At 41.4% G+C, this 23,810-nt stretch overlaps 1 protein-coding gene across 1 annotated transcript in view; it reads right to left on the bottom strand.

The window, feature by feature from the left end:
* Window positions 1-2,827: 2,827 nt before the first annotated feature.
* Window positions 2,828-23,810, bottom strand: part of LOC103472509 (juxtaposed with another zinc finger protein 1) — a 33,605-nt gene continuing 12,622 nt past the window's right edge. Inside the window, exons 2-6 of the mRNA XM_017307587.1 lie at window positions 21,037-21,397; window positions 11,144-11,216; window positions 7,799-7,995; window positions 5,353-5,522; window positions 2,828-3,670 (exon numbers count right to left, since the gene is read on the bottom strand). Coding sequence (XP_017163076.1) covers window positions 3,494-3,670; window positions 5,353-5,522; window positions 7,799-7,995; window positions 11,144-11,216; window positions 21,037-21,151 — 732 coding nt within the window. The 5' untranslated portion in view covers window positions 21,152-21,397 and the 3' untranslated portion in view covers window positions 2,828-3,493. The remainder of the gene's footprint in view (window positions 3,671-5,352; window positions 5,523-7,798; window positions 7,996-11,143; window positions 11,217-21,036; window positions 21,398-23,810) is intronic.

The following is a 23,810-nucleotide window of genomic DNA, read 5'->3' as shown; positions in this document are numbered from 1 at the left end:
TGTGACTGTTGCTTTTTTTTTCTTTATTCGGGGAAGCAAAAAGCAAATGAGTCTGAGCTGTGGGGGGGTTTTCACTTTATTTTGCTGTTTTTTTTTCAGTCATTTACATTGAAGCAGCTTGTTTTTTTCATATATTTATATATATATATATATATATATATAGAAAGACAGTTTGACATCACCTACAACTTATTCTTCCTCAGAACCTGTTTAAACCTCCCATACAAAATGGAAACATTGGTCTCCACGTTACATACGAAAATATAATTTAAAAGCACTTGACGACAGACACGTGTTACATTACATTCACTGTACATGGTATACTGAACCCCTCCCGAGTTCCCTCGTCCTCTTCTGCATATCCCCGCCGCTCTACTTCCTCCAGTCTGTCGTCGCAGACTTTTGCTTGGTCGTCCAACAGCGCACCAAGTGACAGTATATCAGTTAGTATAGGCGGGTGGCGTGACCCGGAGCTGGACCAAAAGAAACTTGCAAACAGGAGGATTTGGAGTGCGTGTCGTAGGAATCCATGAAGAAGAAGAAGAGGAGAAGCGGCTCAAACTCTGAGCCTTGACTGGAATATAAAGTCTGTATGAGAGGAATGATCGAGCCTGCATTGCTCGACCCTGGTAATTGAGAGTAAAACACGAGAGCGTGACACTCCGGTCCCTTGAGTCGATCCGGCAAAAAAAAACGTGAAACACCCGAGCACTGATAAACACACACGTACAGGAACACTTCCCTATGCTGATGAAGACACTGCTTGGAAGAAACACACACATACAGACAGACTGGAATGCTGCTCTCTACAACACACACAGACAAGTTGTAAATGATAATCTCTTAAATACAAATGTAACCTCTTTTTTTTTTTTTCTGAAAGCATGCATGAAGACATTCATCCATGCACACTTTGGAGGCGCGATCAAGAGAAATTGTTGCCACACTTCTTTTGGCGACCTCCACCGTAAAACCGCTATCATAACCCCCCCCCCACCCACCTCCCGTTTCTCCCTCCCGTCAGGCACATGGTATGGTCAATGTTTGGCAGTGGAGAGCTGTTGGCAACGATCATGGAAACAAAAACAAAAAAACAAAAGCTCTTGGCAACTGGAATACATTATATGATGCTCGGCCTGCTTTCTGAAGCCGAGCGAGTGGAGCGGCAGCTCTGGCACTATGAGCGAGGGAAATGCTGAATGGCTCGACGTGGCGGTCAAAACGTTTCAAACATCAGCCGTGGGCCGTGGTCTCTCTTCCTGATCGATGTTACAAAGTAATGTCTTAGAATGTGTAAAATAAAGGAATAAAAAAAAGAGAGAACATCAGCAAAATACAGCACACAGAAATCAAGTGCCTCTGATAGCGAAACGGAAAAAGCCTTTAGAGAAATTCAGCTTTTATTGCAGCAACAGCGTAATTTTATTTTTTTAGCAAAATCCACCCTTTAATCTGAGTCAGTTCATTTAGTGAAGGAGGGGGGGACACAAAAACACGTTGGGAGAAGACTAACAAAATCCATAATTATTGGCACTCCTATACAATAAATAATGTAGCATTTTCGTAATTCACGCTTCGCTGTTTTATGCTTACTAGTGTTGAACTTTTATTTAGTTATCCTTGATTTCCTGGGGGTGAGGGGGGGGAAAAAGTAATGACACTATTAGCTACTCTTCAAAATGGGAACGACAAGAGAACATGCAATTTCATGTGAAAATCTCAAAAAGTCAGGAAATGGCTAGAAGACAGCAGCTTTTCTCCTGAACTCACCTAGACCAATAATCAAGTCAACTAATGCATCTGGAACTGGACTCAAACTACGGGTGCACCAATAAATGTTCCCCAATTTCCTTAATTTAGGACGATCGGCCAATACTTAACATGAGAAACTGATCTTATCTACCCCTGAAAAGGTCTGAAAATCAGCCGCTGTCCCACCAGGTTACTTCTGCACATGTGCAGTTAATACTTGCCCCGCTGTTACTAACTTGGCAACTTTGTTGCTACATTTAGCAACTTTTCAGTCAAAAAAAAAAATTGGCAGTGGCCCATAATCCCAGTCAGCTGGCCAGGCTTTTTAAAGATCGGTCATCGGCCAGAAAACTGCAATCAGTGCAATCCTGATTCAATCTGCAATGCAGCTGTCCGGGGCTCTTTGCCACTTCTCTCTCTGCCCATTTACTGTCTATTCTACTGCAAATAAAGGGCAACTAGAGTCAGAAAAAAACTTAAAAGGGGTTATCAAGTATCCCTAACAACCACTAGGAGACGTCTACATGCCGACTGGTTTGTTTGGGACTCATCTAGTGGGTCAGATGAGACCAAGATCGAGCTCCTCAACACCAGAAAATCTCTGTGGGTCTGGCCTGAAACAGTCACTATGGTAACCTTGTTGAGCACATGACATCATAAATAAATAAAAATCTAAAACTAGGTTATCAATGGGATAATAACCTGAAAAAGTGAAACATTATTGAAGGAGGAAGGGCAGCATAGCATACAGCATTGGCGCTAATAAGTGCAGCAAGGGTGATTTTGTAAACAAATATTTCTCAATATGAGATTTATTTACCCCGCACCCCCCCCACTAAATAACTACTTGGATTAAAAGTTCAGAAATGTCTGCATTTGGTTAAGAGATTATGCTGCTGCAAAAGAAGGCTTGGTCACTTGAAGGCTTTCTACCCATCCTTACCAGGGCCGTCAGTGAATAAGAATGTGCTGTAAGTATGAACACTTTAAAAAAAAAATTAAAAAAAAACACTACCTCTAAAACACTGGCAAAAAATATATATAAAATAAAGCTTCAAAATAAAGTAACTATGAATATGCTCATGAATACTTTTATACTTTTTTTTATGTACACATACATATTTGTCTGTTGTTTATATATCAATATATCTGTTCTAACATAACTTAACTCTTGCTCTTAAACTCCCAGAAGTAGCTGTGAAGGCACAGACCAAAGCTCGGCGGGGACTCTGCAGCGAGCGGACAGGGCGCGTTCGAAACAGCCCAGCTCGCGTTCCTCCCGCTCGTCTCTGAGCGGGAGGAAAAACCAAAAAATTAAATTTAAAAATTTAAATAAAAGGGCAGGAGTCGCTCGCGCTTCCTTTTCCACTACTTTTCAGCTTTTCTTTCTTTCGTTTGTTTTTTTTGTTTTTTCTTGCTTGTTTTTACAGTTAGCACCTTATGCAAGTACAACAGTTGAGGAAAAAAATAAAAATAAAAAATGATAGCATATACGAATGTGCAAATGTACATCAATAAAAAAATACTACAGATACATAGTTTGTTTTTTTTTCCCAAAAAAAATACAAGTGATAATACGTGAATAGGGCAAAAGAAGAACGCAAAGATGGAAATAAAAAAAAAAAAAATTCAAAATAAAAACAACTTAAAGCATGCACTTGATCCTTTAGTGTTTGGGATGGATGAGGAGAGTCAGGACAGGGCTAATGTTTCGGGGGTAGCTGACTGGTAGCGCAGGACTCTAGCCTTGAATCTTGCGGAGGATCTCCGTGGAGACGGGTGGGTGGAAGTTGATGGTGTGGTGCCTCAGGCCCTGCGACGTCTTGTAGCTCTTGCCGCAGCGACACTTAAAGGGCTTCCTCACACGGATCTGCGTGCGGTGGCCGTTCTTGGCGTGGTATTTGATGCCGTTCACATTCTGGTCGAGGACGAGGCAGGAAGGGCACACAGAAAGATTTGACCGGTTAGCTTCGTTACAAATGAAACAAGTTTGCTTCTCTAAGCCAATCGTGTTAATACAAGGCTAAATATAGACTGAAATACTAAAATATGTGGCTTCATTAATACCAATAATGGCTAGATCATTTTAAATCACACACCAAAACTCTGAAGTTGAAATAGAAATGGAAAAGGGTTTCCTGAAATTTACATGAATGAAAATGGCAGAAGAGTGCCATGAATTTGTATTTCCTCAGAGTTTAGGGTTTTGGACCGAGTCTGAGCCGAAGACGATGGGAAATTATTTGCTTCTGTTGCACGTTTAATACAACAGAAAGAAAACCAAACGGAAATGTGTGATATTGTCATCCTCTGAAAATAATAACAAAAAGAGTAATTTTTGCCAAAAGTGATTTTTATTTTTATTTTTGTCTAAAGCACCTTTTAGAAAAAAAGGGCTGGCGATACACTTTTTTTCCACTTAGGCCATTATTTTAGGAAGGTGACAACATAAAGTTGCAATAATCTACTTATTATAGTTTAAATAGAGGAGTGGACACCTCGCACTGTTGAGGAAATAAAGAAAGTAAGGTGTTGAGGTTCATTAGACGGTAACAAGTGCAGCGCACAATAAATGCGCACGCAGCCTCGCCTCACTCTGCTCTGCTCCCATCAATCACACATCGTCACAGATGATTTGTACTTGACTCACCATGCGGTTACAACAAGTGACAAAACGGAACTGGAAGATGTTTACTGCTGTTGTTCAGTGCTTACTCAAATGGTGGTCTGGAAACAACAATAAAATCTTAATTAAAATAATATGCCCTGTTGGCTCGGGCTCGGACATAACGCAGATGGGATCGGCTTGGGTTTTTTTCTAGACCCGATCTGCTGTCTCTTCCTCCTTAACTCAATAACCCCTAAGTGAGTTTGAGTGAAGAAAATGTCTGATTGCCCCCCCGCCTTGCTGTATTTACCTTTCACTTCACAATAACACACTTTGCTGTGTAGATGCATTACATTAATATCCTTATAAAATAAAAAAAAAATGTGTTGCTATTACAAACTCTTTTGACTCATACCCAGCATGTCTCCTCTCAGAGATCCAAATGGAAGGAGAATTCCCACCGACTTGTCCTCAAATAACAGAGCAAATAAATTTAACTGCCTGACAACTAATTTCCTCCCAGTGTTGCTTTATCACCATGGAAATGTTCCCAAAATCAGCCAAAAAATATTTAATTAGAAGGAGAAAACATGTTAAACTCATTTCTTCTAGCTTAGTGGCAGTGAGGTAACGCCGATTAGCTCTAGAGGGCCATTTCAGTACCCAGATAAGGATTTTTCCCACATTGCCTCCACCCCCCCTCTTAATGGGGCACAAAAGAGTAATATCCAACACTGTCTATTAATTTAGACGCCGGGACAGCAGGCTGAATGAGGGCTCTTGTTACGAGCTGAGATAAATATCAACCAAAGCAAATGCACCATCATATATTTATCGCTGATTCCAATCAGGACAGCCTGGATTTATGCTGGGTTCTTTCCAAGCGATCTGTCCCGACATGTGATACCCAAACAAAAGCAGCAGTGTAGATGCAATCGCGGCAGAGAACTCATGTCCTATGGCGGGGGCCCAACTTGTGAATCTAACCTCACCTTGTATCTCTTTTTACACCCGGGGACGGGGCAGGCGAACGGCTTCTCCTCTCCCCCGTTCATGCACATGGAGCTCAGAATGGACTCGGAGCTGATAGCGCTTTCTGTGGTCCACGACTCGTCGCTGTCCGACTCCTCGTAGTCTACCTCCTCTTCGTCATACTCGCTGCCTGGAGCCACCGGGGAACAAGAAAAACATTTGTCATCACACAGCTGGAACACGATGCGTTGGTTTCGCTGAAGTTCTCACATTTAGTCATGTTGCAAGCACAAGCCTGAGTAGAGGGGTGTGGGGGGGGGTTAATGTTGGAGGAGAGAATCTGTACTGAGCCCCTTTTACCCTGTCAAGCACAAATGAAATCCAGCGTAAGCTGCTTTCCAACGCGTCAAATGTTATTGTCTGATGGGAAACTAACATAATTCAAACTCCATGGCACTGGTGGTAGCGTCATGATTTGGGAGATTTTTAATTACCGTTTCAGCATTTAGGGCATTTTTCCTAATTTTTCCTTCATGAAGGTGAATTTCCAACCCAAAAAGACAAAAGTAATTTTTGAAAGAAAGCCGTAAAGCTGGCCACAAACCATGGAAGGGAGGTACTCTGGTCAAATAAAGCCAAAACTTTCCCCATGGTGACTAATTGTGGGTGATAGCATCACGCTGTGGGTATGCAACGAGGAAGTTGGTTGAAGCTGGTGGAAAGGCAAATGGAGCAGAACACAGGAAGCTGCAAGAAAATGGTTTAAGCCAAAGCATATTTCTGTGTCAGAATGGCCTAGTCGAAGTCAAGTTAAGAACCTATGGCAAGACGCGAAAAGTCATTATTACAAACAATTCATTCTGAGAGAGACGGAGAAATATTTAGCATAAATTTTAGTCTCGTCACTTGGTTGTTGCACGTAACACAGTTGTACAAAGTATTCATTCAGGGAGAGTGGATTAAAAAGCCTGCCACACTATTCATATTTTAATTTGTTCAAGATTTTGTTTTTTGTAGAATTTTTTGTTTTTCCTTCATCCTTCATCCATTGTACATTCACGCTCAGCTTTGTGTTGGCCCATCGCAAAAAGTCCTAATAAAATCAACAGCCCCCATTTTCTTATTTTTGGGAAATCTCCGATCGGCCGACACTTTCATCAAAAAGCGAGCTCATCTTCCTCTGCAAAGGTCTGTAAATCACCCCAGTTGCTACCAGTCAGCTAAGTCACCCCACTGTTGCCAACTTAGCAACTTTTGTCACTGTACTTAGCGACGTTTCAGACAAAAAGAAAAAGTCGCTATCGGCCAAAATCAGACTCGGTAGGTGAGGATCTGTGATCTGACAGAACCTTGTCAAAAAACAGAATCAGATTTATTGTCAAGGGGGGAAATTTTAGAAAAGTGCGAGGGGAATAAATACTGTAGCAAGACAGAAAGTGGTTTTCAAAAATTTTAGTACAACAAAAGAAATAAAAAATCAAGAATTTGCATTTGCTTTGTTTTTTTACACGCATTTAAGGCATCCTAAATGCGTGTGTTTCTTTCTTAGCAATACTCTGCGTTCAGATGTTACTTTTGCTCACAACTAGGAAAAACAAATGTGGTGTCTGGGTGTGAGTGCCTGTGAGGTAAAATGCAGAGAATGGCACAGAAAAAGGGATCATTAAGTGGGAGGGATCCCCTACTGCTCAGCTTGGAAAAAAACGCTTTACTCGGTGCACAGCATTCCATTTGCACGCACGCACTCACTCACTCACACACACACACACTCACACACACACACACACGCAGATGCATCTGAATACCTGAACCATCCAGGCACACAAACATACAGACCCAGAGAACCTCCCCCCACCACCACCACCATGGAACAGGAAATGCTGCACCTCAGCATGAGGAAGTGGATGGCACCTTGGCACATGTTGAAAGAGGGTGTGGGTTCGTGCGTGTCGGTGTGTAATCGCAGACCTAACACTGCGCTTGGACCCGCTCGGCCTGGAATTAGACATCTGCTCCTGGGCTGTGCAACACTCAGCCCCGATGCGAACGCAGAGCAGGCCAGCTGCTGTGTAATTAGCAAAGTGTTGACTGCTTCGCTCGCTGCAGGAGCCACTAAAGCCGGCTCACAAACAACACGCACACCTCTGCAGCAGATAGCGGTTGGCTTTTCCTCTTTCCACCCTGACCGCAGACTTCTCCTGCTCCAGAGTTTCAATCTGGCTGCTTTTAATGACGGCAAATCATTTCTTTAAGCTGCAATGATTAAAGGTCATCACGCATTGCAAAAGCTCTGCTTTCTGACTAATGCGGCGTCGTTGGTTGAGCCGCATTCCTCTGGCGTTACGAGCTCCCTATAGCGTAACCAGAAGTCTGAGTGTGAATTGCCCAAAGGACGATTTTGCGTGCCTCAGTCCGTCGTCATCGCGAGCAACCGGTTCCGTCCTTCCGCTCCGTGCCATGCCGTACCTGTAGGCGTGCTGCTGCGGAACGAGGAGGACGGGGTGATGGGGGGCGTGACGGGAGGGGTCAGGTTGCCGCTGGTGTGGCGTGGCGGCGTGGCCGTGCTGTTCCGGGACATGCCGCCTGTGATCGACAGGGACAGCTTGGGCGTGGCCTTCTTCTTCATGGTCTCCTGCTCGCGGCGTGCTGCGTCCGTCATGAACCTGAGGACACACAAAGGTTCATGAAACCACTGGGTTTTTTTTCTTATTCTTGAAAATCTGCAAACTCGCAACCTCCACATTGTGAAACGTTTATGCATTCCCACAAATACAGATCTGTTCAGAAAATCTGAGTTTTATTGAAAAGTAGATTTATCAACAAGTGATAATGATTTTCTGCTAACAGTTAATGAAAACATGACATTAGAGCAGACCAAAAAATAAACTTTTTAAAAACAAAAACCTGGGCTTCATGAAAAGTATGTTTAATACCTGCTTAAAGGTTGTCATTTTCAAAGGGTACTTTTAATCTGACACGGGACTCAATGGGACGTACATTCTAATTTACCTAACACGACTGTATGTGCATAGCGACAACTTTTTTATATTTTCATCTGGTACAGTCACACAATTCCATGTATTTCTTTGGACTTTATGCTACAGATCAACATAAAGTAGAGCATTGTTGTGAAGTGGAACGAAAGAAGCTCCCTCGTGACTTTATAATTCAAGGGGAAAAAAATTATTCAAACTATGTAACACGCATTTATGAACTACACTATGTAGGTTTAAAGTCCCAACAAAATGCCACGACGGGTGTGGCTGACCAATGTACATAAATGCTTTTATAATAGGCATATCTAAAGACATAGCATAACAAACAGCTACATGACCTTGTTTTTCATTCAAAATGGCCTCATCGGTTTCACGTTGAGTAAGATCACTGCCAGGTTAATGCACTATCCATGTACATGTGTTTTGAGACAGAAATACCCTGAGTCCACGTAAATCAATGATGAATTATCGTATGAGCATATAGTTAAGTTGTAAAACCATTGCTATCTGTTCCCGATCATTTCTTATAGACACTAAAGATATGTTTACTCCCAGCTGGGGGCAGTGGATTTTAAGTTAAAGTATTATGCAAGTTTCCGATGGATGCGTTTATAGGTTTTCTGAAAGGTTTAGAACTTTCAGCTTTTAATTTAGTCCCTTTTTGAGTTGGTGGAAGAAAAAAAAGAGCATTTAAAACAAGCGTCGTTTTAAATAAGACTACGAGAACCACACTGACATCCATAGCAGTTCCTACAGAAACCTCTTTGCTATTTATGTCTTACTTTTTAAGTTGATCAGAGTATTCATATGCTTTTAATTTGAACTGTAATCATGCACTCTGGTCAGATGACAACATTTCAGGAGATTTTCAGCAACAACAAGCTCCAGGTGGATGTAGGATAAACCAAATCATAATATGTAAAAGCACCTCATGCTTTATGAGGTGAAGTTCAAAGTTTTATTTCAAATGTTCCACAATTGTGCCAGATAACTTAAAATGGGTCATCGTTAGGCCTTTCAGCAGAACAATAATACAAACCGCATATTTTTCTCAAGGCACAAAAATTTTAATCACTGAACGCAAATTAAACGTCGGATTTTTCTAAACTTTTGGTGAGTGCTGTAAAATGCCACAATTTATGAAAGATATGTTTTACTTTAATTGCATTTACGTTTCTTATTATTTGTTTCTCACATAAAATTTCTTTGAATACGAGTCAATAATGTAAAAGAATCACACTCATGAGCGCAAACGAAGCCACGCGTACCTACGCGGTGGTCTCGCGCGCTGTCGAGTTGTGGCGTACGTCACTTGGAAGCGGATTCGCCCCTACCGGTATTTACATGATCCCTCTATGCGGGTTAATTTTCGGAGAACACCGCACCAACGTGCGGGTCAAATATAACGGCCCACTCTGCTTGCACGGCTCAAGGCTAACTTTTAGAGGCGCACGTAGGCTAGCCTTTACTAACCTGCACGTGGCAGCAGACGTAACTCTCCGCCAGGTACATAATGGCGTAGGTCCCAGTATACAAAATAGGCCAAGTGCTTCATGCCCTAACACGCAGCAAATATCCAGTCAATCACCGAATAAAACACTTTTGACATGGTTTGGCTGTCGGAAGGGAAATATTCCTCTTAACTGTACAAGACTGAGTTTCGTAAGAAAATACAAGATAGTTAGAGAAAGAGTGTTGATAAAGATAAAAAGATGAAAAATAAATATAGAAATTAAGAGAGGTGTAAATACAGTACATATAAGATGAATACAGAAATTTTTCACGTTTTTTCCCCCCCCCATAGGAATCCTATGTCCAATAAGTAGAAAAACCTGTTCGGGTACTTCTTCAATAACTGTTGTATATATTTTTTGTGTTAATTGATACTTTGAACAACCAATTTAGTGATTTGTATAGTTGAAAGAACTAGTGGACCGATTGCAATTTTCTGACCCATCACTGATTTTTAAAAAAGCCTGACTTGCTGATTCTCATTTTGGCCTTATCAATAACTTTTATGCAAAGTATAGCAAATAAAAAGTTACTAGGTTTGCAACTGTGGGGCGACTATTATTAACCGCGCACGTGCAGATGGCAGAGGTGGGCGGGTTTGTTAGTCTGTTGTCTTCCCTGCCCCCAGCAACCCTTTGGTGGGAACACGTACATGACGTCCAAATACGAATAACAAATTCCTCCATATTCCAGCTGTTTGTACGCTTTGATTTACTTTTTTTTCTTTCCATCTGCTACAACAGCAACAGCTTGGAGGCCTTTATCTCATCTCCCTTTCTGCTTTTACCTTGAGACAACCACATATTTTGCCATAAAACAAAACTGAGCCACTGAATGAGCTGTCCTGACACCACAGACAATAAATACGGATGACATTTACGATCTCACCGCTGGAGCAATTATGACTGAAAACAAACCTCCCTCGTCCGCGCTCCTTTGTCTTATCACAATCTACTCAGAGTTGCATCTTGTAGTAATTTGATGGGGAATTAAGTGTGATGTGACAGTTTGGTTCACCACACACACACACACAAAAAACAAACAAAAAAAAACAATTAAGAAAAACAAAAAAAACACACAAACACAAGCAGCCTGAAATGCTGCCTCTGGCAGCTTGGGGAGCCAAGAGTGATTATCTCGTGCGGTTTTGTGCACTCGTTTTGTGGATGAGTCAGTGCTATGGGAAGACATAACTCATCCGAGATCTCCCAAGTCACATGAGTGCACGCATGAGTGCCGATTTCTCACAGTGGAGCGATGCTGCCCTCTTTAGATGCGCGCTTGAGTAATTGACTGTGCGTACCTGTTGATGTAGCTTAGGGCCAGGTAGGTGGGCTGCTGTTGCTCCTGCTTCTCCAGAACCCGCGGATCTGTGTCTGCGGCAGAAAAAGGACAGATTGGATTAATCGCCTCTGCTCCCGGAGGAACACTGTGTCATCAATTAATTCTCCCTCCCAGGCACGCTCTGTAGATCACTGGAGGTTTCCCACAAAGGCTTCACTGTATTAATGTACAACTATGATACATTAATGTCATGTACTTTCATTAGACAGTGAATCAATACTCTTTATTTAAAAGCAATGTCTTCCCCCCTCTCCCTCTCAAGAGATACACTGGCTGCCAAAATATGACAAAGAGGAAAGTCGGAGCGACTGCTAGGAGTCATTGATGAATGTGTGGTGTATTAGTCAACAAACGTGCTCCGGCTTTTTTTTTTTTTTACCCTCTCCTCCTCCCCAACGGACTTGCTAAGTCAGTAACACAACAGTAGGCAACTTCCTGTGCCTGAGGCTGGCACTGTTAACTTCAAAGTCCAGCCTCCTGATCCTTGGAAAACAGGAGCGTGTGTGCAGGACCTCACTGCTGGTGGCTTGCAACTGTGAACTGCCAGTGCCATCAAGTGTTCAGCGGGGGAACGTTCAAAACCGGAGCCAAGTTTAAAACAATTAGGTGAGTTTAACTATTTACAGCCAACAAGGCATTTGCAAAAGTGTACATGTGTTGCCATGTTACACCCTCTAGTTAATGTTTTAACTATGATTTTATGCGGTAGGCCAACATAAAGAAATGCACACTTGAAAATTGAAAGAAAGCTACACATGGTTATCAAGATTTTTTTTAGATAAAAATCAAATTCAAAAATAAGTGGCAAATATATATATGCACCGGGAAAAAAAAGTCCATTGACAATATTATCGAACAAACAACACCTGCACAGCAAAGCATGGAGACGGGACTACCATGCTGTGGGGAGAAGGAAGTTGGTAAGAGATGGTTATATAAAGAGAGCAGTGCAGAGACTCTAAGCACAACTAGAGGAACAATGCAGTAATGTAGATCAAGCATACGGCTATGTTAAAATGGTCCAGTCAAAGTTCAGAATCACATAAAAGGGATCGTTTGTAGCTATCAGAGAGAGTGAAAGCCATTTTGTAATGTGAAACCGCAAAAAATATCTGTCTCAACATGTGTGTAGCTTGACTTAGACAGGCTGAATACAAATGAACACCACACTTTTCAGATTTAGTTGGGATATATATATATATACATACATACATACATTAAAAATTCAATTTGGTTTATTTATATAGTGCCAATTCACAGCAAAAGTCCAAACCACTTTTCACTTTCTTTCCAGGTCACAATTATGCACTACTTTGTTTCACCGCCAATCACATAAAATTCCACTAAAGTACAGTGATTTTCATGTCGTAACATAAACTGGAAAAAAAAAAAAAACCTAAACGAGTATCAACACTTTTGTGCAGCACTTTAGGAGTGTTTTCTAGCTGCATATCTAATGGCTTGCAGATGTATCGCAATCTAAATCTGAGAACGCCTGGACGCTCCTTCCAACTAATCCCACCGCTCTGTGTGCTGGCCTTCACACCCATTTGGTTTTCAGGCTTTCACACCTCATAATTAAAAAAATGCAGACTTCCCACAATGCAGGAGAACACCAAAGAGGACCAGCAAACAACAGAGCTAAGAAAGACGCACACCCTTCTGCTGTTTCCGCTGCACAACAACAACAAACCGCAACTCCCCAAAAAGGAGCAAAGCCAGGGGAGACGAAAGGAGCAGCTTATGGATTTGCGAACACAAAGACGTTTGTACACTCTTAAAAAAGGGAGGTGGTCCACAGAGGTGGTCTCTCGAAAGTATTTTATGGCCGAGCTTTAGCCATCTTAGCCGCTGCTCAACACCAGAGTAATCTGCACACTCGTGAGCAGGCAACAACCAGACGTATAGTGCCAAACATGAGACGTTGTCACCAAGAGAAGCTCACCAGACTTCTCTGTGAAATTATGCAAACTTACTTGGGACATAGTATATCACATAGAGAAAAGCAAACCGTGATTAGTTCTGTGATTTGATTTGCTATTTTGTTTTAAAATTTTATTAAAACATACTCTCCAAAAGGCTTTTATGTGCACATGCCTCTGATGACATCGTGTGATCCCAGTTCCTTGAGAATGACGATATGAATCTGTATGGGTTTTTTTCCCCTCCCCTCTGAATTTTCATGTTTTTTAATCAAATGTATTCAAATCAATCAGATTTTTTTCCTAACCAGCATTCTCGATAAAGTCAAAAAGGAAAATTGAAAATACATAAAGAAAAATAAGTAAAATAGTAAAAATGGGGAACAGAATGTCAAACTACAAAACTATATATATATTAAAAAAAAACATTACCAATAAAATTAATTTATAAGATTTCATAACAGTTGTAAAAAAGAAAAAAAGAAAAGAACATCTTAAAAGCATTACAATCACTGTAAAAAAAAGAGAAAACGGAGTCAAAAATTTTTTTTTCTAAAAATTAAAGAAAGGACATCTTAAGTTTAATTAAAGTTTGGGCAGAGGGTTTTTGAAGAGAGTTTACTTGTATTTTGTGTAACAAAAACACAAAATGCAGCAGAGTTACCAACGATAGCTTATCTGCTCCATAAATATACCTCTTGTGATGTCACTCACCCAAATATGTGCAGAGCAAAAATTGCCAGTTTTTGTTTTTCATCAGTGTGGTTTACAAAAAAAAATGTCTGAAATTCTACTGTAAATTCATTCATCATTACCAAGCTACATTTATACTTCTGGTGGACATTTGCGAGGGGAAAAAAAATATATTTAACACAAAATTGCCACTGAATGATATCTTTTGAAGTCTAAACTATAATTTAAGATAAACCATGCCCTTTACAGATAATGACTAAAAGGCTTCCTGGTGCCTCCGGATGTTTCCATGAAAACTTTTTCAGATAAATGTTTTTGCTTCTAATCTAATTACTAAATAAATCTGTCTAACATGATTAACCAAACCGTTTCGTCAGAGATTCAGTTTTCAAAGTACCAGGAGCAATAAAGTACTGGGGGGGGGGGATTACTGGACAAAACAGTGGGCAAGAAAGAAGATTTTAATCATTTCGGATGCCCAAGGTACTGAGGGTCCTGGATGAAGCGTTTATGCATGTGTGTGGAGAAAGAGGGGATGGTGGTAAAGGAGTGAACCAGGTGCAGCAGCAGTAAATGTTCACCAAATTTATGACTTCCACTCACCTAACAAGACAGGAAGTAAAAAAAACCCAAAAAACTCCTGATCCTGACGCTGGACGATCAAGAGTTTTTAAATTTGAAAAATCCCTTCAGTTTCCCAACTCTTAAAACATCACTTTCAGCTTGTCTGTGCTTTTATATCACATATATAATGCATGTATCAGAATCTAAATGTAGCTTTAAATCCCAGCCACAGATGCCCCCCCACCTCCCCCAACACCAGGATCCAACTAGTTAGTATCAGTGGAACACTGCTGCCCCCTGGTGATCACCACCATTAGTGCGTGATAATTGTGTCACGGTCTGTGCACATGGGCCTTTACCTTCGCATGTGTTCAAACCAGGCCAAGAATGCACTGCTTGTTGTGTAGCCCGCTAATTAAGCCCCAGAGAGCCTTTTAACGTGTTTCCAGAGCAGCAGGCAACCGGACGGAGGGAGAAGAGAGAAGGAGCTGGAGAACAGGAGGGGAACTGAAGGGAGGAGGGGGAGCTGGAGTTGTACTTCTCTGTAATTACACTTCCTAGAGGTTTTTCAGGGGCTCTATGGCCCTGCGACTTCCGAAAGGCTAATGTGTGGGACTGGTGTGCGCATGGGGACCTGTGTGTGAATGTGTGTGTGTGTGTTGGGTGGAAAAAAAAGGAGGTCTGCAGATTCCAGTTGGAGATGCCAGTCCAGTAATTGCCCTGCTGCTCCACCCTTACAGGTCATTCAGGAAGTATGGTGAGCAGCGCACAGTCTCACATGTACGCCTTCCTGTGTCACACCTCCACAAGGTGGGATGGGAAACGACCTGGCAACCGAGCCTGGGACTAAATGGTTAAATTTGTTTTCAGGAGGCGCCACCTACAGGGAATCTTACTAAAAAAAAAAAAAAAAAAGTCAAACTGGAAGCGTTCTAATATTTAGATGTCTTCAAACATTTCGATCGTGGACTGCTTAGATTTTTATCATCTGTACAGAATGCTACAGTTGAATAAAAACAAAGGGCAAAAAATGATATTTAGAAGGTGGAAAGTATCCCATCATTTTAATTTCTGCTTGATATTTTCAAAACCTCTGAAATGTTTTTAATTAACGAGAAACATAAAAGCAAACCTTCCACATTCTGATCTTTTTTTTTTTTTTTTTTTTATCTTTCGAGGAATTTAACAGTAGTGACATTTTAGATTTAAATAATTCCAATAGGGAACAAGACTAAATAAGGAACCGTGTTCAGCTTGCCACCATAAACAGAGTTCCCAGCAAAGAGGAGCGCTTGAGCTTAATTAAAAACAAGACTTTTCTGAAGCCAAAGGGAAAGTAAATATATTACCATTAAATTGGGAAATCTACAAAATGACCATTTGTCTAGAACTGTGTGTTAGTTTGAGGAGACCAGCAGAACAACAGCAAAGTCAAAATCCACACACAGAAAGCTGTAGGCTGCCAGACAAGGCCAAGTTTACATTCCAATATGGCGGCTGCACATATACTGTATTTTCCGCACTATAAGGCACACCTAAAAACCTTCAATTTCCTCAAAAGCCGACAGTGCGCCATATAATCCGGTGCGCCTTATATATGGACCAATATTGAGCCAAAACAGGTCTCGCAACTATGGTAAGCAGCCGCCGACTTCATTTTTGCCTGTAAAAGAAGAAGTATGCAGTGCATGCTGGGATAGTTGTCAGAACGCTGGTTTGTTAATAAAGTTTGACTTACCTATCTACCTACCGACCGTCTATGATCAGGTCGTTTGCAGGTCATTTAGCACCACGTTCACCACGAACATGCTGACTACACTAATGGTGTAGAGAAGGGTGACCATGGGGCGGCGGGGGCGGGGGAAGAAAGACAGGGACTGCAGTGACAGCGTGTCGGTTGGCCTGTGTTACCCAGAAAGCAGTTGGGCACAGTATCGCAACACCAACACCGTGAGTGAAACAATGACTGGGGCAGCCTACTATATAAAGTACTGGGGGACCACTTCTTTATTATTACACATCCACATTTGTAGAGTACGGAACAAATCGCATCCCGTATAGGTTCAATACGGGACGGGTGGCAACCCTAACTGTAGCGTCTATTCTATGTGCCTTATAATGCGGTGCGCCTTATATATGAAAAAAGTATTAAAATAGGCCATTCATTATCTGTCTGATGCTGCCACCTCCATACCCCCATAGTTCTAGCGAAAGTTCAGCCATTTTTATTTATTTATTTCTTAATTTTGAATATCTACCCATGTACACCTGTCTGAAATTCAAAATATTCTCATTTTATGCTTAAAATCCGATCTTTGCGCAAGACTGCCCCAATAAAGGTGGCGTATTCGGGGTTTGCCTGCACCAAAGCCCCAATTTATTCAAGATTTCCAGCGTCTTCCGAGTGTCACTCCTTTAATCCCAGTTTCCTCCTCCTATCTTCAGCTGGATCCAGAGGCAGGTACGTACTTGTGCAGGTGAGAACACGACACGCTGCAGTCGTGCACAGGGGCACGGCAACCCCTGACATCATCGCATTCCTCAGGCCTTACCTAGATGCAGCGCGTGAAGCGTTAAACAACAGCTAAAAACCGCACACTGTAAACACAGATCACCTCAGCCACTTCCTCCAGCATCCAGCTGTAATCTAAAAAAGCAGGAAGGGTAACCGGGGGGTGGGGGGGAGTGAGGTGTATATCATTGGACGGCTGCTATCTTCTCTGGCGGGATGAGGTCAGTGCTGAATTAACCCTTTTTTTGTCACAAAAAGGTGCGCAATGGGTTCATTTGGGCTGTTTGCTGCTGGCTAGCGATAAGAAGAACAGAAAGAGTTCAAAACTGAGATTATTCAAAACCAGAGGCAGAAGTAAGGCATTTCCAAACTTTTACATCCTCAAAGTTAAGAGTTCGGTCAATTTTATAATTTTTTTTTTTTTAGAAAACTATTAAAGGATAAAGGCAAAACTTTGCCATGAATGGATTTTCCTTACTCAGAGAAAATAAAAAAAATCCCCCAACTTTACAGAAGCTCCACATCTAATGCCCTGACACTAGAGGGCAGCAGAGACAAAACATTTTTGAGCAGTGATTTCTAAACCCTGACTTAAGTCCCATTTGACTACTTCACACATTTTAAAGCGAGCTTAGTGCCAAACCCTAAACTAACTGATTTACAGCTTCTGCATGCCTGTTCGTAATCCCCGTAAGCACCGGCGGCTTCCAATCGCTGCAATCCGTTACGCGCCCGCCTTTAAACGGCTTCACTGACATCTCAAATGAGAACGTCAGGAGAATCAAATCGGCTTATGTCATGGTGAATTCTGATCATACACACACACACCACTGAACCGCTTCAGAACCCAAAAAAAAGGGCATAGTCAGATGTCACCGAACTCCTCCTCTCTCACACTCTTGCCTCAATCGTCCCCTTATTTGTCAGATTGCGCCGACACATCAGCAATGTTGATTAAATTGCAAACGTTCATGACACTGTCGATGACCGGCTGTGGGGATAAAGTGAAGAGAGACGCAAATTTCATTAATCTAAGAGATCTGGCTAGTAAATCGTTGCTCTGCTCAGATGACGGTCAGAGTCAAAGGTCAGACTGAGAGAGATGGGACAGTGTGGGCTAATAAAACGGCACATCTATGCAGATTTGCGTAGATCAATTTGCGTAATCAAATTATGTTTAATTTGATTATTGGTGAGTTGGAGGAATGCTGTGCTCTTTACTTCTAGACACCGTCGCCGACAGTCTATCCCATTTTTACACTTTTGACCAGTCCATACCCCTTCATCACCATCGGGTGTCGTCGGCACCGCTGGCGGCTCTGCAGAGCTCTTTGTCAGTGAGACAGCAGGTGTGCTATAACTCAGCCAACAAGCTGCCCCCAACCCCGATAGAGTCGAGACTGCCAGTTGCCATGGAGACTGGCTCAATGAAGCATCCATTTTACCCCCTCACCTCCTACAAATGGCCTCGTGAAGATGGACGCATGCCACAAACAACAATTACAGACCCGGTTCGCTTTTCTATGCACTCTGCACTGTTTTAGCTATTTATACCTCAATTAATGGTTCCATAGTGCAACTTTTTTTGGGGTGGTTTTATGTTTAATCTGCTATGCAGGGTGATTATGTGCTATATCTATAATTTAGAAGAGGTTAATTAATTATTATCAAGCACTGCAGGTTACTTATTGCCATTTTCTCTGGTATATAATTGAAAGAAAAGGCTGTATCTATGTATTAAAAACAAGGAATTTATTGAACCTCTTCTAACAGTTGCGACACATACATATGTGGCTTTGTTACCATCAGCAAGTTTTTGGCTGCTTTATCTTCTAGATATTAAAAGTAGGGGTGCACCGATAGCAATTTTCTGGCCCATCAATCTTGAACACGCCTGACCTGCTGATTCAGATTTTGGCCGAGATCGATTTTTGTATAACTGAAAATGTGACAGCGTCACCGAGTTTGCAATGGTGGGGTGACTATTGTTAACCATGCAGGTCCACACGTGAACTGGTGGGTGGGTCTGTCGGTGAGCCCTCTCTCAAAGCAGAGCAAAAGGGGACAGTGGCTGATTTTCAGACCTCTGTGGACCCAGATAAGATCAGTTTCACATGCAAGTATCGGCCAATTATCGATCGAAGTAAGGAAATAGGAGTTGATCAAACAGTCGACCGATTTATTGGTCACCATGAATTTAAAGTGTCAATAACTTCTTACATATATCTCATTAATAATAATAAAAATAACAAATTACACTGCAAGATTTTCTGAGCGGAATAATTCATTAAACATTTTAGTAAATATTCCAACATGAAATGCATTCAAAATTCATAAAAGAAAACTAGAATACTGTGAAGTTTGCCAAATTTCAAAGTTGTTCTTTTGCTGTCCACCATATATTGCTTAAAACTTATACAATAGATCAACTAGATTTCAAGATCTGATCAGTTAACTTGCAGCCAATTACTTTTAACTGTAATGTGCATGCGTTTATGTACAATGGAGATTATTTCACGAGACATTAAAGTATCAATTTATGATCTACTTAATTATTCACTTATTTAATTATGTGGAAATGAAAAGGACATCGGTGCATAGTGAAAAGCTGACTGAGGTTTACGTGCTGTGCAGGCTGGCCAATCACATTATGGAGGATAAAGTGGGAGCCATCATCTTTGCATAAGATAAACGATCAGAAAATCTTCAGTGATCATCATTGGTGTAATAAATTGTAAAATAACAACAGCAGGCCACACAGCTTTGTTCAATAGTGAAGCTAAGAGCCTCTCCATAATCAAATACCAAGAGAACTGTGGGGGCAGTTTTGTGTCTGGGACTGCATTCTTTGGACTCAAAATGTCCAAAGAATGAGGTCAGCTTGCTACCTGAATATACCGAATGATCAGATTTCTTCTCCACTAATTCCTTGGCCATATTCCAAGATGACAATGGCAGGATTCATCAGGCTAAAACTGTGCCGAAGTTGTTTAAGGAGTGTGAGACATCATTTTCAGTGATGGATTGGCCAGACCCTATTAAGAATCTTAAAGCTGTGCTTGAAAAATGTTGCGTAGCTGTCCAACTGATGTCCTCTAGAAGATGTTGGTGAAAAATTAATGCCACTCTGGATGAAAATAAATCTTGTGACAATGCAGAAACTTATAGAAATAATGAAGTTTTAATCAAAGCTTTAGGCAATCTACCAAAGTATTGGAGAGTATAAATTTTTTTGGGAGGTAGTGCATATTGTATATGTGTATGAGAGAAAAGCAAACAAGCTAAAAAAATAAATAAATAATGGAAAAATAATATTAGTGGTTATATTATTTTATGTATAGTCAATTTGAAATCGTATATTTCAGAATTTATTTATGAAATTATTTCATAAATAGGCAGATTAAATATATGTATATTTATTTTAAAAATATAGCTAAATAAATATATTTATTCATTTAAAATCGCTATTATTTATACATGTATTTTTGATATATTAATATTTTAGTACCTTATGTATTTGTTTATGGCACTTTTGGCATTCCATAGAATTTGGGCTTAACGTCAAATAAACATTTGGAATTAGAGCAACAAGTTGAAGCTTGTGCTTAATCATATAACAAGTTGTATTCCATAAGTTATTTGTACTGTAGTGATAGATAGCCTTTGTAAATGACTGTAATTTAGATAAGACGTAGCATAAAAGGCGACGCTTCAACGACAAATATCGGGTAAAATGGGTGATAGACTCTTCCGCAACTCAGTTGAGAGCACCGCTAGATGAGCTGCGGCTTCTCTGCATCAGGCCTGCAAATGTAAACAGACTGCTGCTGAGCGGTGTGTTAGCCGAAAAACCGCTGTCTGACTGGCCAGGATGCTAGGTATGCCTATAAAAGCTCCGGCCGAGTAACCGCTGTCTCTGCAACCCCCATATCATGACCAAATGTGCAAGTAAATAACACAAGCAAGCACTTTGTTACATAAAAATAAAAGTCCAAGTTGCCGAAGAACGAGCAGCTCTGCGAGCCTCGACGACGAGCGGAGCAGCAGGAATAGCGGAATGCAAAGCCGAGCCTATCTGCATTAAGCTAACTGGCTAGGACGCTAACTAGCAAATCAGTGCTAGCTGGATGGCTCCGCCGCCCCCCTCCGGCCCCAACTCACCGATGTGATTGTCCTCGATGTGGACGATGAGCTCGGCCAGAGACTCAAACTGCAGACCGCAGCCCCCGAACCTGCAGGAATTAGAGAAGAAAGAAGCGGCCGCGATGCCCGTCATGCTTTACGGTCGCTGGCGCATTCACCGGGTGGAAAGAGGGGGGTAGGTCCGGGAGCCGGGATGGTGAACGAGGAGGCACAGGCTTCAGGGGTCCGGGGGTTGGGAGCGGAGCGGGGCAGAGCGCGGAGCAGACACCGGGGCGGCCAGATAGGACAGCGGCGGACGCAGCTGGGAGGCTGGCGGTGACGGTGGGGGTGGAGGGAGGACAGGGTGGCTGGTGGCAGGCTACGTCACGGTGGTGCCTACCTGTTGGAGTCAGAGACAGCGTGGAATCACCGATGGAACCAAAAGACACTGCAGTCGGATGAGCAGATGTTCATGCTTTACTGATATACTGAGTACACATCAAACAGGAAATGAGAAAATCAAGGAGAAATCATCTCGACTATCATTTTTTCTGTTTTACCCCTGTCTGCGATGCTAGATTTTCATAACTAATTTGCTAAACAGATAGCAAAACGTGAGAATCACCTCAAAAATGCTAAGTTTTTATCAAATGCTATGTGTTATCTATTTCATAAAGTAACTAGTTTACTAAAAATACAGTCATGTAACTTATGCACTGGACTTATAAAGTTTTTTTAAACAAATAAAACAAAAGTCTTGATTAAACACTTAGCAAGTTAGTTCCATAATACCAGGATGAATATGCCAGACATTTTTCTTGTTATAAAAATGGTGGCAAAGAGTGTGCAAAGAAAAATGATCGACATAATCTCGGATATTATTTCTGAATGTTATGTATGCTCTTATGTAGTTTAACAGATAGATGCCAGTTGACATAAGGCTGTGACTTCACTGCCTGGTGAGTCATAACAGAGGTAGATTGACTTCAACCCCCTTCTCCACATTTGTCCTTTCATGAAAGACATGGAGACAGCAAAAATACAACTCAATCCCTTATGGTCAACGGGCGAGAGGTGGGATACACCCTGGACAGGTTGCCAAATAATAACCCGGTATGAAAATTCTCCAAAAATGAAGTTTAGACATTGTTTTTTTTTTAACCTTCTTGACCTGACCTTCCTTGTCTCCTTCTAACAGTGGCAAGTTTCTCAGCGTTTCTGCTTTATTTATTGCTTGCAAAGTAGGCAAGTAGATGTTTGGTTGTTGCCATTTCCAGACCTATGAAGATCAACACACATCTGGCTTTCTTGTCTGGCATGTTCTCATGTCTTTGCTATTTAGGAACACTTAAGACGAATGGGCTTCTGTTTCACATTAAACATCTACGCCAGGGCAATTGTAGCATATTCTCCCACCGATGGAAATTTGATAATTGGTGATCTTCTACAATACAACATGAGTTTAGCACAGGGGGATTGGACATCTTTTGGATGAGGGATACCAATAATGTTTTCTTTGGAGGATGCTATGTGTGTGGCTCTCCCAGAGAAAGGAGAATGTCATTCTAATCAACAACTAAGCTAGCCAGACTCAGCTGGCTTCTGTTGGGTTTGTTAATCGAGCGTTAAAACAGACCGTCATAAAACAGCGGAGATGACTTCAGCAAATAACCTTCAGACCCGGGAACACTCTTTTTCTTTTCTGCCTTTCTTCTCTGCCATCCATTTACACAATCATATGAGACACGAATGTACAAACACATTTTCAAAGTTGTACCAAATTGCAGTACAAGCAAGCGCACCCACAAAACAACATGACATCACCAGAGAACGCAGTCTTTCACACATGTACAGTAGAGAAATCCAGTGACTTCATCAGCTTCATCACAGATGTGCTCCCTTACACACACCAGGCACAAACACACTCATTACACACACACGCGGGGCATGGGCTCCGTGAGTGTGACGCAGTTGCAGAGATCCATTGCGCAAATCAGAAGTGGTCGCATGTGTTGCTAATGTAATCGAGAGAAGGGAGAGACACGCAGGGTGGGTTCATGGTGCATGACATCATCTGATCTGAGGTCAGTAGGTGGCGTGGACAGAAAAGAGAATTCTGCCAATATTAGCGAGGTTGTGTTGTTTGAAACAAATGCACATCTATTGATAATCCAACTGTCCAACTCTGAAGTTGCTCAAAATACACTTCTATGACAAGCATCCCCACACACACAGACACACACATTTTTTGTGTTTTTGCTTTTTTTTTTTTCGCCAAACGAGCGAGTTTCAAGTCACCCGATAAATCTTTATATCAAATGAAAACAACCTCAGTACAAACAGGACTTAATTTATTAATGAAAATATTCTAAGCAAACCAATCTGGCCCTTTGCTAAAAAGTTATTGTTCCCAAAACCCAATCAGTGGTTTTGTGCCACCCTTGGCAGCAACAAAATGCATTTGTGAAATTTGCCAATTAATCTTTTACATCAATGTAAAGACAGTTTTTTTTCCATTCTTCTTTGTAGATACGCTTTATTTCAGCCCCACTAGAGAGGTTTTGAGCATGACTGGTATGAATTATGGAGTTCCATTTGTACCAAAAATTTTATATGCTTACACGTATATCATATTATTTTTGGTACAAAAATATGATATAAAATATGATAATACAGACACAAAACTAACTTTTACATACACACACACACACACACACACACACACACATATATATATATATATATATATATATTGTGGTGGTGGATAAAGAACAGAGGAAAGCCGTTGTGGTGGATGTAGCAATACCAAGTGA

Source organism: Poecilia reticulata, linkage group LG11 (genome assembly GCF_000633615.1).
Source record: "Poecilia reticulata strain Guanapo linkage group LG11, Guppy_female_1.0+MT, whole genome shotgun sequence".
Lineage (NCBI taxonomy): Eukaryota > Metazoa > Chordata > Actinopteri > Cyprinodontiformes > Poeciliidae > Poecilia > Poecilia reticulata.
The sequence above is the reverse complement of the archived record's forward strand: the minus strand, read 5'-3'. Positions and strand labels throughout refer to the sequence as shown.